We start from the raw sequence: 15,261 nt of genomic DNA, 5'->3' as shown, positions 1-15,261 counted from the left end.
TCTGGAGCCCTCAGCACAAGAAGGACATGGAGCTGTTGGAGTGGGTCCAGAGGAGGGCCACAAAAATGGTCAGAGGGATGGAGCACCTCTCCTACAAGGACAGGCTGAGAGAGTTGGGGTTGTTCAGCCTGGAGAAGAGAAGGCTCCGGGGAGACCATATAGCAGCCTTTCAGTACTTAAAGAGGGCCTATAGGAAAGACGAGGACAGACTTTTTAGCAAGGCCTGTTGTACAGAACAAGGAGCAATGGTTTTAAACTAAGGGAGGGCAGATTTAGACTGGATTTAAGAAATAAATTTTTTACAATGAGGGTGGTGAGGCCCTGGAACAAGTTGCCCAGAGAGGTAGTGGAGGCCCCATCCCTGGAAACATTCCAGGTCAGGTTGGATGGGGCTCTGAGCAACCTGATCTAGTGGAAGATGTCCCTGCTCTTGCAGGGGAGTTGGACTAGATGACCTGTAAAGGTCCCTTCCAATCCAAAGCATTCTATGATTCTATGAACTGCACAGATTATTCAGGCCAGATACTCTGCACTTTAGAAAGTTTAGATACTGCAGTGCCTAAACTTTCACTGGTTGGTAGCACTGTCCTGGAAGCCGGAAGTGGAGGGTTGGTCCTAGAAGTGTGGGAAACTGAGAAGAGATTGAGCATTCCAATATCACCCATCCCAGCCTCAGCAGGCAGAATGGAATCTCTTGCAAAGAAAATAGTATGCCAGTGACAGGTTTGGGGAAGGTGATGAAGACAGTGCTCCCCTGTCAGAGATGCCGGAATAAGATTAGGAAGACAGACCAAGCATGAATCAAAATAGAAAGTGCCATCCCTAAACACTTCTGAAAGCTGCATGGAAGGAGAACTTCCATTTCCACTGAACACTGGCCATATCTAGGGAGAAGGAAAGGGACTAACAAAAGAATAACAGCAAATGGATCAAAAGGCATAGGACACTTTACCACCTACCACACAGATCATGCATATTCACTCCAGGTGGAGTGTGTTCTTGCTGCCTAAAAACCTGTGCAGTGCTGCCTGTACCTGTATGATTCATTTCCACCATCTGTATTTATGCCAAAATATAGATAGATACCCATGCAGGTGCATCCCTAGATGCAGAGATCAACAGACACAGACAGGTGGAGAGGCTTCCTTTTTCCATTCTGTCTTCTGGAGATCTTGGCATATTTCCTCCTTCATTTATTTGCTACTTTATTGACTATACAACTGAAGAAATGGAAGAAAAAATAAAAAAAAATTACAACACAGGATAGCAGAAGAGAATCAATGAAATCGGAGAGGAGAAACAAAATGAATGTGTGTTTTGCCCCTTCAGCAAGTAATTCTCATTGCTTCTGATCAAAGTGCTGAGGGAACTGTAGTCCTGCCTCTTCCATCTCCTTGCAGAACAGACTATCCCAGCCTCACTTTTCAAAGCAACTGTTTTGATCTTAAAGGTGATAAGTACTACAGAAAACATGAGGGGAAATAAATAATGAAGTTATTTTGCTTAGCTTCCTCCATGCTTTTCATCCAGTGATAAAACTGAGGCAGGGCACAGTTGTGTGTTCTGATCCCTATGGAGCTCAGATCCAAATGTGGAAGTCTGTCTTGAAAGACGTGAGGAAAACACTGCAAACACATTTTATGAGAATTCTTTCTTTTTCTTTTTTAAATAAATTCTGCAAGCAGCTCTACCCACAGTGCTTTCCAATATTTCCTTTGTCCTATTGACATTGACACAGAAAGCTTAGACTTCAAGCACTGAATGCTAGGGGCTATAAATCCCTAGATCTAGTCCAATTTCATCTGCCTCTGAACAGTTCAGGGAAGTTCTGAGTCTGATCCAAATTGTCCCTACCTTACAATCCTTGACTCTCTTCTTCTTGTCATGTTTTATATACTTATTGACTTTTACAGAGCTTCCTGAGTAATTCTTCAAGGAAGATTGACTGATTTAAGGGGTTAGTCGTCCTGCAGGTTAGTAAACATGACAGCTGGTTGAGGATTAACAGGAAATCATGAATAAAATCATTGGGATTGATAAGGGATTCTCAAGCAATTAAAGTTTTCTTGCAGAAAGTCAAATAGAAAAAAGAAACATAGAGTGAAGGTCAAAGGAGAAGGGTGTAACCTTCTACATGCTGGCAACCACTGAGCCCCAAAATACAAGATGTACTGGCAGAGCTAGTGTGAGATGGTTAACAACAAGGGGATAAAATGCTAGAGAGAACTGCAGGCCAAGGTGTAGGAGACTGGGCAGAGATGTGTAGGAAAAGCTGTGGGTCCAGGAGGTCTGTGTGGATGGAGGCAAGTCAACAGGGTGGTGTGAAAGTGCAGAGCAGGATTAAAATGAGTTGGCAAACTGGTGTGGGGGTGCTGTTTGTTGCCTGCCCTGTGGTGCCAATGGTAGAGAAAATTGCAGGACAAGATCAGGTAGCAGAACTACCCTCGAATCCCTTCTCCAGGTAAAAGTTTGCTAATGTACTGCAGAGAGCAGACTGAGACAACCTCAGGCGATTTCCTTCCCCTTTCCAATACCTCCATCTACTTCATCACTGGGATTGAGGTTTGCTGCCTACTAGCTGCTTCCTTCTTACTATTTCCATGGCTTCCCTTGTTACTGATTTTCTTCATGCAGCATCTTTCTGTTCTCTCTCTTAACCTGCTTCTTCTGTCCTGTAAATCCCCACTGATGACTTTTAACATTCCAGGTGTGAGAGGCTCTGGCACTCTGTTTAATGAACTGGAAATGAATTGGAGCCTACTAGCTCTGGAGGACCCATACCAAGAGCCATCTGTTGTGAGCTGCAAATGCTGATTGGTATTCAGGGAGCTGAGCTCCAATCTTATGTATGCTACCTGGCCCCTTGGTTGATTACTGAGCTCCTGACAGCTTCTAATGTGTGTCACAGAGAGGAATGTCAGGACCAGTCAGGAAAATATGTTTGGGCAGGGTTGGTTTGAAGGGAGGGAGCCTAGAGTCTGGTATGGCTTCACATTTGTCCTGTGGGGCAGAGCAAGGAGTGCAGTGGGTGAAGGGATGTGTTTTAGAACACTCAGCAGAATTTGTATTTTATCACAAGTTTTATAATCTTCTCCTTTTAGTCTGATATCCCAGACCTACATGATTAGGGAAACATTGCAGCTTTCCTTTTATATTTTTATAAAGCTTATTTTTTTAAAACATATTTTTTATTTTCTTGTCCATGCAGTAAAGCCTTTAAACATGACCTGAATGTGACCTTTAAAACCTCAGAACCAGAAAGCAACAGAAAAGAAGCCCAAACTGCTGTTCCTCATGTTGATATTTTGTTAATTTTTAAATACTGTGGGTTTCCAGAATAATTTGATTCATGGCTTTTGTTATACAGGTATGTGTGGGAATACATTTAGAAGTTAAACATAATTTTGCTGGCTGTGACAGGACTGTACAGCTACAAGGTTTCTGGATTTGTTGATCTCAGCAAGGTGTTCTCTTGGGACTGAAGCACAGCATTATGTGAAGATTATATGACCTGCTGTCAACTAATCTTATTGTTCTTCAGCTTTTCTCACTCCTCAGAAGCTTCTTTAGTTTCAGGAACTCTTATGTTGCTGCAAGTGGAATTAAGTTTATTAGCACTTGGAAGGAGATACGGGATCTGCCCTTTCCCCACCCATGGTTTGGTTCATCTGGAGGGTTCTGGAGCAACCATGTCCTCTTAGACAGGAGAAGAGACTGCTTAATTTTTTTCATTACAATTCCAAGAGCCTAGCTCATGCTTAGCAAATAACAACACCCTAAATTGTAACAAAAAAAAAAAAATTGGTGGTTTTTTTTTTACCTGAGACTATTAAGCAAGAATGAGCAGGTGTTAAAGTCTGAGTTTGAGCACTGAGTAGCCATGTGGTTATCAAACAGCGCGAATAGTGGAAAGAGTTTAAGTCAGCCTTTTCTCTTTGTTTTCAGAATCTAACAGCCATCAGGCAGTGAACAGAGGCTACCTGGGTGGATTGCTGAGACTCTATCAAGACTGGCACCACAATGATGTCTCCAACAACTACATTTATATTCGTAGGGGTCTCCTGCTCTGCCTAAAGCACGTCACAAACATCCAGCTGGGCAGGGAGACTTTCCTTGGTTCCCGGGGTATGGAGATTCTCTTCACAAGTGTACAGGTAAATGGCACTTTTGTGCTTAAGTGAGATGGATTGGTAGTTAGTGCTGGATTCTACCTCACAGTGCAGGAAATTCCATGGTTTTATCCTGAATTTATATACATATCGATGAAAAAAATTATAATGTTAAAAAGTATTGACTTTTTAACATTAAGCTTCATGGGAACATTGAGCCTCATGGGAATTGTAGTTCAGGCTTTTTAATGCTTTTTTTTCTCCTCCCCTGTGGATCCTGCTGTCTGCTTGGACTTCCTCTCCCAAAGAACAGTGCAGTATCTCTACAGAAGAGTTGCTTAGGTGTTCCATGAGATGTTTCCTTTCAGGTATCCAGATGGATAATTCCACCCAATCAGCCTTTTTCCACAAAGAAGTGTTGATTTGTCCAGGCCTTTGCTAATGAGAAACATCCATCAACTGTTTTTCAGGAGGCCCAGTTTTAATCTTTTGAAACATTAATGTGGGTCCATCAAGAAAGATGGCATGGTCCTGAGGATGGGATCCCTGTAAGGTATAGAAAGGGCAGGTACAGAACAGTGATGGTTTCCTCCGAGTCTCTCACCAACATGCTTCCTTAGCCTTCTTTGGAGAAGTCATTTATGGAGAAACCTTTGGTTCTTGGCCCATGTGATTCCACAAGGAGTGTTTCCATTGCCATTCTCACTGGCCAGTGCATTATCTCTTTCTAGCACCATCACAGACAGAATGAAAAACCTGTCCCCTTCTCCTCCAGGAAATCCATTGCCTTATGATCAAGTGTATTTGCTTCTTCATCTTTCCCATTGCTGTCATGAACAATTCTCCTGTGACTGAAAGATATTTCTTACTAGTAGTAGATGGTAGATTGGTAGAGTTTTTTTCACTTTGTTTTCCTCATGAGGAATTGACCACTTGTTCATGTCAGATGAGGTGGCTAGGCCCAGCAAATCTTTCAAGGGAGTATGGCCTCTGTTAATGACAAGTCCCTGGTCTGCAGAAACTTGAATAGGGTGGATGGCAACAGCTGCTTGAAAGTAGATGTCAGCTTGTTCCCTCTCAAAAGCCTTCTACAGCCCATGTTGCTTTCTGAGCTAACATCTCCTGATAGCTCAGCCTGGGAGCAACCCCATGGAAAGTGCAAACTTGGGGTCACCTTGGGTGAACAAAGAGGAAATGACACACTGAGACTCCAGTGAACACTGATAACTCTAATCCTTCCAAAGGTTAGAAGTGGAGCGGAAATGACAGCTTCAGGGGCCTCCAGTTTGCTTTTTTCTGCTATGCACTACTAGGGAGATCTTGGAAGGGGAATTAGCAAGGTTAATAAATTTAAAGCTCAACATTCCCTCACTACTTCTTTGGGATATTGTCAATCTTACAGTGTGTCTCCAAGACAAGAGGTGTCGAGAGGAGTCTGGAGCCCTAGGATGTCTCACTCATGCTCTTCCCTACTCTGACCTGAGGTAGAGGTGGCTGCTGCTACGAAAATCTTCATAGTAGACAGAAAATGGGGAATCTGTTCTCCTGAGAGGAACTGCAGGCTGTACTAAGAGAGAAAGAGACAGGCTAAGAGAAACAACTCCTGCTTGGGAAAGCAATGGCTGTTTGTGTGTGTAGACAATATTTTAGTGCCTTTAGGAAGTTGCTGGCTGTGGTGATTAGCCTTGACCAAACTCTGAGCAGCTAATGAGATTTTAAAGGTGTTAAAAGCTGGCTAGCTGAAATTTTTTAAATTTTTTTCTTTTTTTAAATCTACTGAAATCGAAACAGTTTTGCCAAGATGGGTTTGTTTTAACAGCCTCCAGTGGAATTCCTATTTACAAGGCTGGTTTTCAATTGAAACCTCTCCAGCTGCTTATTGTATGGGCTGATGGACAGCTGAAATACCTGAGCTTTTAATAGACCTTAAGCCTATGTCTTTACAGGAAGAGCCAATAGTTCAAAGACTGTCTCCTTACATAGATTAGAAGTGACTGCTACTTTATTTGAGGAGAATTTAGAGATATTTTGAATTCTGCTCCTACGTGGAATGAAAAATAATCTTAGATAATGAAATTATTCATGAAAAGGAAGCACTTTCTGCTCCTATATCTTTTTCCAAGCTCCACTTAGACTTTCATGGCAGTTAAATGATATGTTCACATTAGCAACTGTCTGGCTTTGTGTGCAGTGACAGAGAGCTGCCTACTCTGAGACAAGAAAACAGGTTTGTATCTGCTTTAGGAGAGACTGGTGCATGGAACATTATTTTGCTATTTTATCATTTATCCGTCTGATTTCTTAAGCTCGCCTGGTTTCTCTTCAGCCTTCCTGTACTAGGGTCTACTCTAGGATAATATTATCCTATACTCCACTCTATTTCCCAGTAGTGGCATCCATTAGCATAATTACCTTTTGCCTTACTGTCATACTGAAACCTCCTTTTTTGTATACATCGCGTACGTATCATAATATCTGGACTATTCCAGATTTAGTAGAGAAAAGATTGAGTGTGGAGGCTAAAAAGGAGATCCCCTGAATTCAGGTTAGATTTACATGGGTTTTCTGAGCTAAGGATTCACTCTCTTCCCTCATTCGCAATATCCCACTGCAAAATAAATGGGATAGTTTACACACGTACAAAGCAGTCTCCTGTCTATTTCTCAGGTGTCAGTAAAAAAGGCTTTTCCAATACAGTGATGGAATGTTTTTCAGTCATCTGTAAACTGTGTTATCTTGGAATCTGAGAGCACTTTATGAACAGTAATGAAAACAGTCCCACAAATTCCCTGTATGGTATCTGAAGGCTTGTTTGCACTTGTAAGCTAAGTTGCTGTAAAGAAAAATATGACTTTCAAACAGCATTATTGAGTAACTCCATGTGTGGAAATTCATTGTCTGGATGAACGTGCCTTGTTCTTGACTATCTCGATTCACTTGGCAGTGAATTAAGATGGCTGGCCCAAGGCAGGTATTTATACAGTCCTGTGTTCACTGTTCTAGTAAAAACAGAACAGTTTTAGTAAATTGTAATAAGACTGTTCAAGAATGTTATTCTGTTCCTGCATACAGACAAGCTTTCCTTATCTTTCCTTTAATAACAAGAAAACCAAGGCAACCAAACACTATGTGAAACGGTGAATAAATTGAAACACTGGAAATAGAAACCGGTTCTCCTTGGTGTTTGTTCTAACCACAACGAAACTTTCCTTGGAGATGCTTTCAAAATTGTCTTTTCTCTCCCTCTTGTTCCAAACAGCCAGAGATCTAGAAATGCATATTAAGATTCTTGTAGTGAGTCTTGTAAGCATGTCAGCTTTAGATTATTTTTCTAGCCTCCCTACAGGAATCCTGGTTAATCCCATTGAATCTTATAATGCTGTTCAATCATACATGAGAAAACAGAATAAAATCCTGTGCAACCAAAAAAGACCCCAATACAGCCATTTTCCTGTTCCTTATTATAATAAAGTACTTTATGTTCTTTGGTCATCTTCCTGGTTCTGCTGAATGTTTTTTGGTTGGTTTTGCTTTGTTTTTATTTTTGTTGTTGTTGGTTTTTGGGTTTGTTTGTTTGTTTTTGTCCAGCCCAAATCCTAACTATGGGCTGTCAGACAATGGCACAAAGTATCTATTCTGCCCTTTGGGCTGTTCCATTTTATCTGTGCTGAAGGGAAGCAAAAATATTAAATATTAGAATGTATTGTAATATTCCTCTTTTGCCTTTATAGCACATTCATGCTGCTTATTTGACTTGCATTCCTGTTCCAATGAGCTAAGTCTTAGTCCCAAGCCACTGAAGATAACATGCTGATAGGCACAGTACAGCTTGTTAACTTAGGTAGGACACTACATTGATTAGTCAATCTCTCTGATGGAGGCTATGGTCTAGATGCGCTGTACTTGGGGAAATCTGAAGGCTTGGTTTTCTGAGCATCTCACCTGTCAGTTTTAAACAACTTCACCTTTGTGCAGCAGTTATAATTTGCTTATCCAAAATCCCTGTCTCTTATAAAGACATACACCTACTATGATCTCCGAGGGGGGCTTTGCTTTTAGTTCTGTGGGGGGTGTTCATTTTCTTTGCAACAAAAGACCAAGGAGTTCACTTGCACAGCATGGTAATAAAAATACAAAAATATTCTATGTCTTCAAAGTACATCTGGGCTCTCATAGCTCCTTACACTTCCATTTCCTACTCTGGATTATAGGAGTAGAAAATGTGGGATACTGCAGGAATTCGGTATTTTATGACCAGGTAATATATTGCAATGTTTCAGACTAATCATTGGGCTTAGTGCTTAACCATATAGAATAGAGTACAGTGGGAATGGTCTCTTTGAGTATACATTGTGTACACTAAGCACAGTGAAATAATGGTGTAATTGTGCTAGCTTACCTGTGTTAGTTTTGGCATGATAGCTCTGGGTATAGTTGTGGTGAAGAAGCCGAAGCACAGATTTTGGCGTGTGTTGGCAGCCAAAACATATACATGCTCTCCCTGCAGGATTTTTTTAATCCATATTAGAGAACATATCTTTTCAGTGCTACTGTTACCGATGTTAGCTAGGATATTTTAGGTTATGCTACTATCATGCCTTCCTTCAATATACTGAATATAATATCTTATAGGGCAGAGCTAGGAGATGCTGTGTCTTCCAAATGACATGCATCAATGGAAGTCGTGTGAGATCCATGCTAGCCTGTACTTCTGTAAGAAACAGACTGCAAGAACTTGAGATCTTGCTGTTCCGGGCATATTTCTTTAATGGTAAAAAGGAAAAAAGAGAAAGAAAAAAAAAAAGGTGAGGGAGGAGCAGAAAAAAAAGCCATAAATATAAAGATTTCATATTCCAATCAGAAGAGTGTATCTACTCTGGGGGATTGCGTGTAATAGGCAGGACAATTGTAAGAGACAATTCTTAACGTTGTTCTCCTTCGGTTCCTAGGACTGTTTATCTTACAAAAATCTGGATCCTATCATAACCACTGTGACTCAGATTCTGAGAAAGTGCTACCCCAAGGAGTCTCTGCCTGTGGCAACAGTAAGAAGTTCCTATTTCTTCCCTCTTCCTGAGAATGCCAAGGCTGAACCTCCATGTGAGGGATCTGAAGGTAAATGACTGAAGGATGAGTTCAGTAGGAGGAAAAGGAGCATGACATGAGAATTAAACGTGGGATCCGGGGAAGGGAGTCTTGGCAGCCTAGTCCTGAAGTTTACAGTTAAAATTAATCTGATGGCCTACAGTGTCACTCATCAGAGACGAAACTACTCCCAGGTTGTCTTGAAGCTTGGAGATTCTGTTTGGAGAATAAATGAGAGAAGATTAAAAGGAGCAAGGAAAAGGAAAAAAAAAATCCTTCTATTATCCAAAAAATAATGGAGCAGTGGGCATGGCAGAGGCTGGAGATGCCATTGTTCCACAACAACAACAGAGGGAGAGATAATTGTGCCTGTGCATGACTGTTTGTGGGGGGAACACTGCCCTGCAGCTTTTTCAGTAAGGAATTGCAGAAAATAGTATCTTTTTTCCTTTCTAAAATAAAAGCACATAGCAGTCACGCTGCATGAGTAAAAGATGTGAGCACTTGCTGAAAAGCAGAACTTAAGCACAGGCAGGATAGTCACTCCACAGAAAAGGAGAAACGGCAGACTCCATGATACACACAAGCAATTTCTCTGTTGCTTTCAGTTTCATATGGAAGATGCCCAAATACTATAATGATGATAGCAGTAAAACACCCTAATCTAGATAACATAGATTAAGACCATCCTGTAATATCATTGCAGCCAAGCAGAAAATCTCTGTATTGCTTTGTAATATGAGTTGGATCCATATCATGGTGACATTTGTCATGGTTTTGAAAGGCAGTGCTTGAGTCCAAGAGAACAGAGCTTTAAAAAGTGGGAGATTTAGTGCCAAATTCATTTATACTAGATTAACAAATGGGATCTGCTTTAATCAGGGTTGTGGTGGGTTGTAGTTTGAAGGCGTGTGTGGTACACATAGAAGAGATTGCACATATTTCTGTGGAGGGCCTGAGAGGGATATTGGGTTGAATGCCTTTGCCTCTACCTCTTTTCTACTTCTGCAGGTGAGTACGAAAGTGATGGAGAGGAAGAGGCTGAAAAAGAGGATAATGAGGACGTGGAGAGTAAGGAGGAAGTAGGTATATGAGCCATAGTTTCCTTAATCATCCACATACTGGAAAGTAAAACTTTTCATTGTCCATTTTGACATCCTGATAAGCTGTCTAAGCAGAGAATGTAGATATGCATGTGATTGCACATAAATACGGTACATGAATAATAGAAGGATACTTGAAAGAAGAAAAAGAGAAAGCACTGACTTTCATTAAAGAGAGTCCCCTGCAGGTACCTTAGTAATTGCCATGCTTGTCACCCAGGGTGGTGTGGGTTTGGTGACTTCTCTCTTCCTGCAGAGAGACTGACCAGTGACTATTAGAATCATATGCACAGTCAGGGAGAAATGATGGATCTTTGATTCCTCTAGGTGTAGACCAGAGATGGCAGTTAGTAGGGGAAAATTGAATTATCACCTAGGAAAGGCTAACCCTCTTTTTCTTCCTGTATCAGAGCATATTTGGGCTGTGCACCTACTCTAAGAAAAAGGTTAATTCTTTTAAGCCGCAGCTGGGGCATTTGAACCTATATTCCTTCTTTATTTGCTGCTGCACACAGATAAATAATACAATGAATTATTCAATACTTTTCTGACTTCTCCCTTTGCACTTTCCTTGTCATGACCTAACTGGCAAAAAAACCCCCTACCAGCTGAGGATGGTTGTGAAAATACACACAAGCACATATGCAAATGTGAAGTAGTGAATGCTGCTAATAAGTCTTATCCACTTATCCAAAGTGATTTGGGAAGGCAAATTAAAGAAATGAAGTTGCAAATACAGTCTAATTAGATATGACTGAGACTTCTGTGGAAGGGCGTTTTCATTACTTGCCCTGTCTTTTTTTCCTTCTCAAGTATTAAACTGATGTCACCCAATGAAAAAAGGAAGCTAAAAACAAACAAAAAAACCCCAAACCCACATTAGCACAGTGTCCTAACTTGCCCCTGTCTGGCTGTTTTTATCTGAATATTAGAGCTCGTCAAGATGCTCATTACGAATAAGGTTCATAGTGAATTTATCTCCTTCTTTAATTAGTTATTCATTCAGAATATATGCCTCTGAACTATTTCATTATTCATAAGGATTTACCAAGTAGATGTGAGCAGGTTTTTTTTTTTGCCTAAGAGCTTGCTCTGAATATGAGTTTTAAGTACTGTTTGTCTGGTGTGCTGGTCATATATCTCCCATGACAAATCTTTCGAAGGGAAAGCAAGCAGGGAATGGATAGTGAACTTTCGGTTTACCTTTTTTATATGAGATGTCATCTGCACAGTGTTTCCTGGTATTGATGTGATTTACAAACATTTTCACAGCTACATAACGCATATCCATACATACTAATAATACCAACCAAACTGAAACTTGGCTCTACACTTCTGTCAGTAACTGTTCAGGCAGTTCTATAAAAACCAAAATCATCACATCAACCACCTATTCTTTTCAACCCACATTTTCAGCGAGTTTGAAGCTGTTTATGCATCATTATGCTGTTAGTGGCAAATCCTTTTAAACTGACCTCATATACTGTGCAGCTCCTTGTTGCCTTTTCAACTAGGCCCAAACAGCAGTTCCAACTCTGCTTTGCAATACAAATGTGGCTCAGGGTTTGAAATGCCATGGACACTTTTGCATTCAGGCATTTTTTTTTTCTCTTGATAACAGCTTCAGAAATGAGTCTATATCAGGAGCAAATCACTTCTTTGCTGGCATTTGGTGGGGCGTACTTACTAATGACATGTTGAATCCACTAATGCCTAGTGGATGAGGGGAAGTCTGTGGATGTTGTCTATCTAGACTTCAGTAAAGCCTTTGACACGGTTTCCCACGGCATTCTCCTGGAGAAACTGGCTGCTCATGGCTTGGACGGGTGTACTCTTCGCTGGGTAAAGAACTGGCTGGATGGCCGGGCCCAGAGAGTGGTGGTGAATGGAGTTTACTCCGGTTGGCGGCCGGTCACAAGCGGTGTTCCCCAGGGCTCGGTGTTGGGGCCAGTTCTGTTTAACATCTTTATCAATGATCTGGACGAAGGGATCGAGTGCACTCTCAGTAAGTTTGCAGACGACACCAAGTTGTGTGGGAGTGTTGATCTGCTGGAGGGTAGGCAGGCTCTGCAGAGGGACCTGGACAGGCTGGATGGATGGGCTGGGGTGAATTGTATGAGGTTTAACAAGGCCAAGTGCAAGGTCCTGCACTTGGGCCACAGCAACCCCATGCAACGCTACAGGCTTGGGGAAGAGTGGCTGGAAAGCTGCCTGGCAGAGAAGGACCTGGGGGTGTTGGTTGACAGCCGCCTGAATATGAGCCAGCAGTGTGCCCAGGCGGCCAAGAAGGCCAATGGCATCCTGGCCTGTATCAAAAATAGCGTGGCCAGCAGGACTAGGGAAGTGATTGTGCCCCTGTACTCGGCACTGGTGAGGCCGCACCTCGAATACTGTGTTCAGTTTTGGGCCCCCCACTACAAGAGGGATATTGAGGTACTGGAGCGCGTACAGAGAAGGGCAACGAAGCTGGTGAAGGGTCTGGAGCAGAAGTCTTATGAGGAGCGGCTGAGGGAGCTGGGACTGTTTAGCCTGGAGAAAAGGAGGCTGAGGGGAGACCTCATCGCTCTCTACAACTACCTGAAAGGAGGTTGTAGAGAGGTGGGGGTCGGTCTCTTCTCCCAGGTAACAAGTGATAGGACAAGAGGAAATGGCCTCAAGTTGCGCCAGGGGAGGTTTAGACTGGATATTAGGAAATTTTTCTTCACCGAGAGGGTTATCAAGCATTGGAACAGACTGCCCAGGGAAGTGGTTGAGTCGCCATCCCTGGAGGTATTTAAAGGACGTTTGGATGAGGTACTTAGAGACATGGTGTAGTGATGGTTTTTGGCAGTGTTAGGTTTATGGTTGGACTCGATGATCTTAAAGGTCTTTTCCAACCTATATGATTCTGTGATTCTGTGATTCTGTGAATTATTAGAAAATGCTGTAGTGTAATGCCCAGTCATCAATGCCATGTCTCCATCCTTCCCTCTTGCCCCATCTTTCCTGGTTTCTTATGCAAAGACTGAATGCTTGACACAGTTCAGTTTTGGTTCTCATATCTGATATGGAGGAGGTTGCACATCAATGCACAGTTGCCTTTGACTGTGAAAGTTTCAGATACAGTTCTTATCACTGATTCGCTCATGGTTGAGATCTAAAAAGCTTTTTTTATGTAAAAGTATCAAGAAAGTTGGAGAGTAAGAAGATGGTTTGGGCAAAAGTTTCACAGGTTTTTATAAGCAGCATTGAGAGATAAAATATAAGCAATTGGTGCCTGCAGGGTCAATGATATGGATGTGAGCCTTTCAGTTTGATTGGTAGGCACTCGGAGAAAACATGTTGTTGTCTAAAACAAACGTAGAAGTGTTGAGCTTTCTAATTCTGCTGGTGGCCTGTGAGGACAATTTTAGCTTCGATATACTTTGAGAATTTTCTTGCTCAATATACATTTATTTGATTATTGTTTCCTTGAATCAGAATATTACCAATTACATCTTGAGGACCTGTGCCTACTGGTTCACGCAACATAAGCAAGGGAATGGATGATATGCTCAGAAATAACTAGTAGTTGGTGGTGTTTCTTATTTTGAAACCTCCCAAGCTGAGGTGCTTATAAAAAGGTTCAAGTTTCAGTCTTGATGCTTTTTTGAAACCGTCTTTTCATGGTATCTCTACTTAGGTACTCAGATACCAAAACATCAAATTCCCCTCTTTCAAAATGTAGTCTTTCCTCTTGTGCCTCTATTTTCTATTCCACAAAATTACTTTAACAGTCTTCATGAGTATGGGAAGAACAATTCTAGGACTCATTAAATGAGTATGATGTCATTAGAAATCAAGGGTATTATGCAGAATATTACTTTAACCGTCATCTTGTGGGGCACGTTTAATATACATGCTTTTCTAATTCTGCTTTTGTAGGATTATGACTTGGAGACAGATGTGAACAAACTGAGGTCAAGGCCAGTGCTTGACCGGCCAGAGGAAGAGCTTGGACAATATGAAGCAATGTGTCCAGAACTTTCCCATAATTTTCAGGTACTATCATATTGCAGCTTCCTTTATTTGTGAATATTCAAGAGTTTAAGAAATACTCGAAAGGGAGTACTGACAACAGATAACTAGACAAGGCTATTGCAAAAGGAAACCTGATGTCTTATAGGACTGGAAAAACAAAGATTAAGACTTTTTGCTATAGTTTATTGGTGCAAATCAAGAGTGATAGAAAGGGAGTGATGTTGTTTGTGCATTTGGCTGGATATGGATTAACTAGGCACTACTGAATCAATTGCCACATGAGAAATCTGTCAGATAATAATTTGTATCCTTGCTGGCCATTTCAATGGCAATATCAAGATCGGAATGAGATGTGGAAAATAAATACTGTCAGCTAGTGTTTTGAAGGAAGTGATGGAGAAGATTGCCCTGCTGCTGAGTGAAATGCACAGTTCAAATCATTGTTCTATTGCAGTTTGGGGCAAGGAATTAAGAAGAGTATTGAACTCATTACAAGTCTTTGCATTTAGGAGAGCTGAAAGCCATGGTTCAAATATGAATCTGGAAAGGACCACTAGCTTAATGTATCTCCTGTAGACACAATGCTGTGACACTTATGACCATAAGTAGCCAAATGGGATTAATTTATACACTTGCATGAAGGCAGGGGTGGAGTTTTGCATGACAGATTGGCCTCCTTTACCCTGCTGTAACATTTATATTCTAAAAAAAATGCCTTGCAAATTATCTTCCCTAATTTGTTAGAACAATCAGCTTTGGTTGGAGATGACTCACCCAGATGACTCAGTCTGATCCTTTTCGTTTCTGAGGACTACTGTTGAAACAGCTTTGTGGATAAAGAAATTCTGGCAGGTGGTCCACAGCCTGATTTTACTCTGGCTGTCTTGTTGGATGAGTACAGTTTTGTGAGATTTGTAAATATTTTCTCTTTCTTCCTTAAAAGGTTTCCTCTGGAAGGAGGCACA

General features: G+C 41.4%; 1 protein-coding gene across 1 annotated transcript in view; it reads left to right on the top strand.

Moving 5' to 3' along the window:
• Window positions 1–15,261, top strand: part of AGBL1 (AGBL carboxypeptidase 1) — a 278,153-nt gene that overhangs the window by 39,849 nt on the left and 223,043 nt on the right. The window contains exons 7-10 of the mRNA XM_075506626.1: window positions 3,946–4,154; window positions 9,059–9,224; window positions 10,206–10,276; window positions 14,201–14,317. Coding sequence (XP_075362741.1) covers window positions 3,946–4,154; window positions 9,059–9,224; window positions 10,206–10,276; window positions 14,201–14,317 — 563 coding nt within the window. The remainder of the gene's footprint in view (window positions 1–3,945; window positions 4,155–9,058; window positions 9,225–10,205; window positions 10,277–14,200; window positions 14,318–15,261) is intronic.

This window comes from Mycteria americana, chromosome 6, assembly GCF_035582795.1.
Source record: "Mycteria americana isolate JAX WOST 10 ecotype Jacksonville Zoo and Gardens chromosome 6, USCA_MyAme_1.0, whole genome shotgun sequence".
Taxonomy (NCBI): domain Eukaryota; kingdom Metazoa; phylum Chordata; class Aves; order Ciconiiformes; family Ciconiidae; genus Mycteria; species Mycteria americana.
Note: the sequence above shows the minus strand (reverse complement) of the source record. Positions and strands in the feature narration are given on the sequence as shown.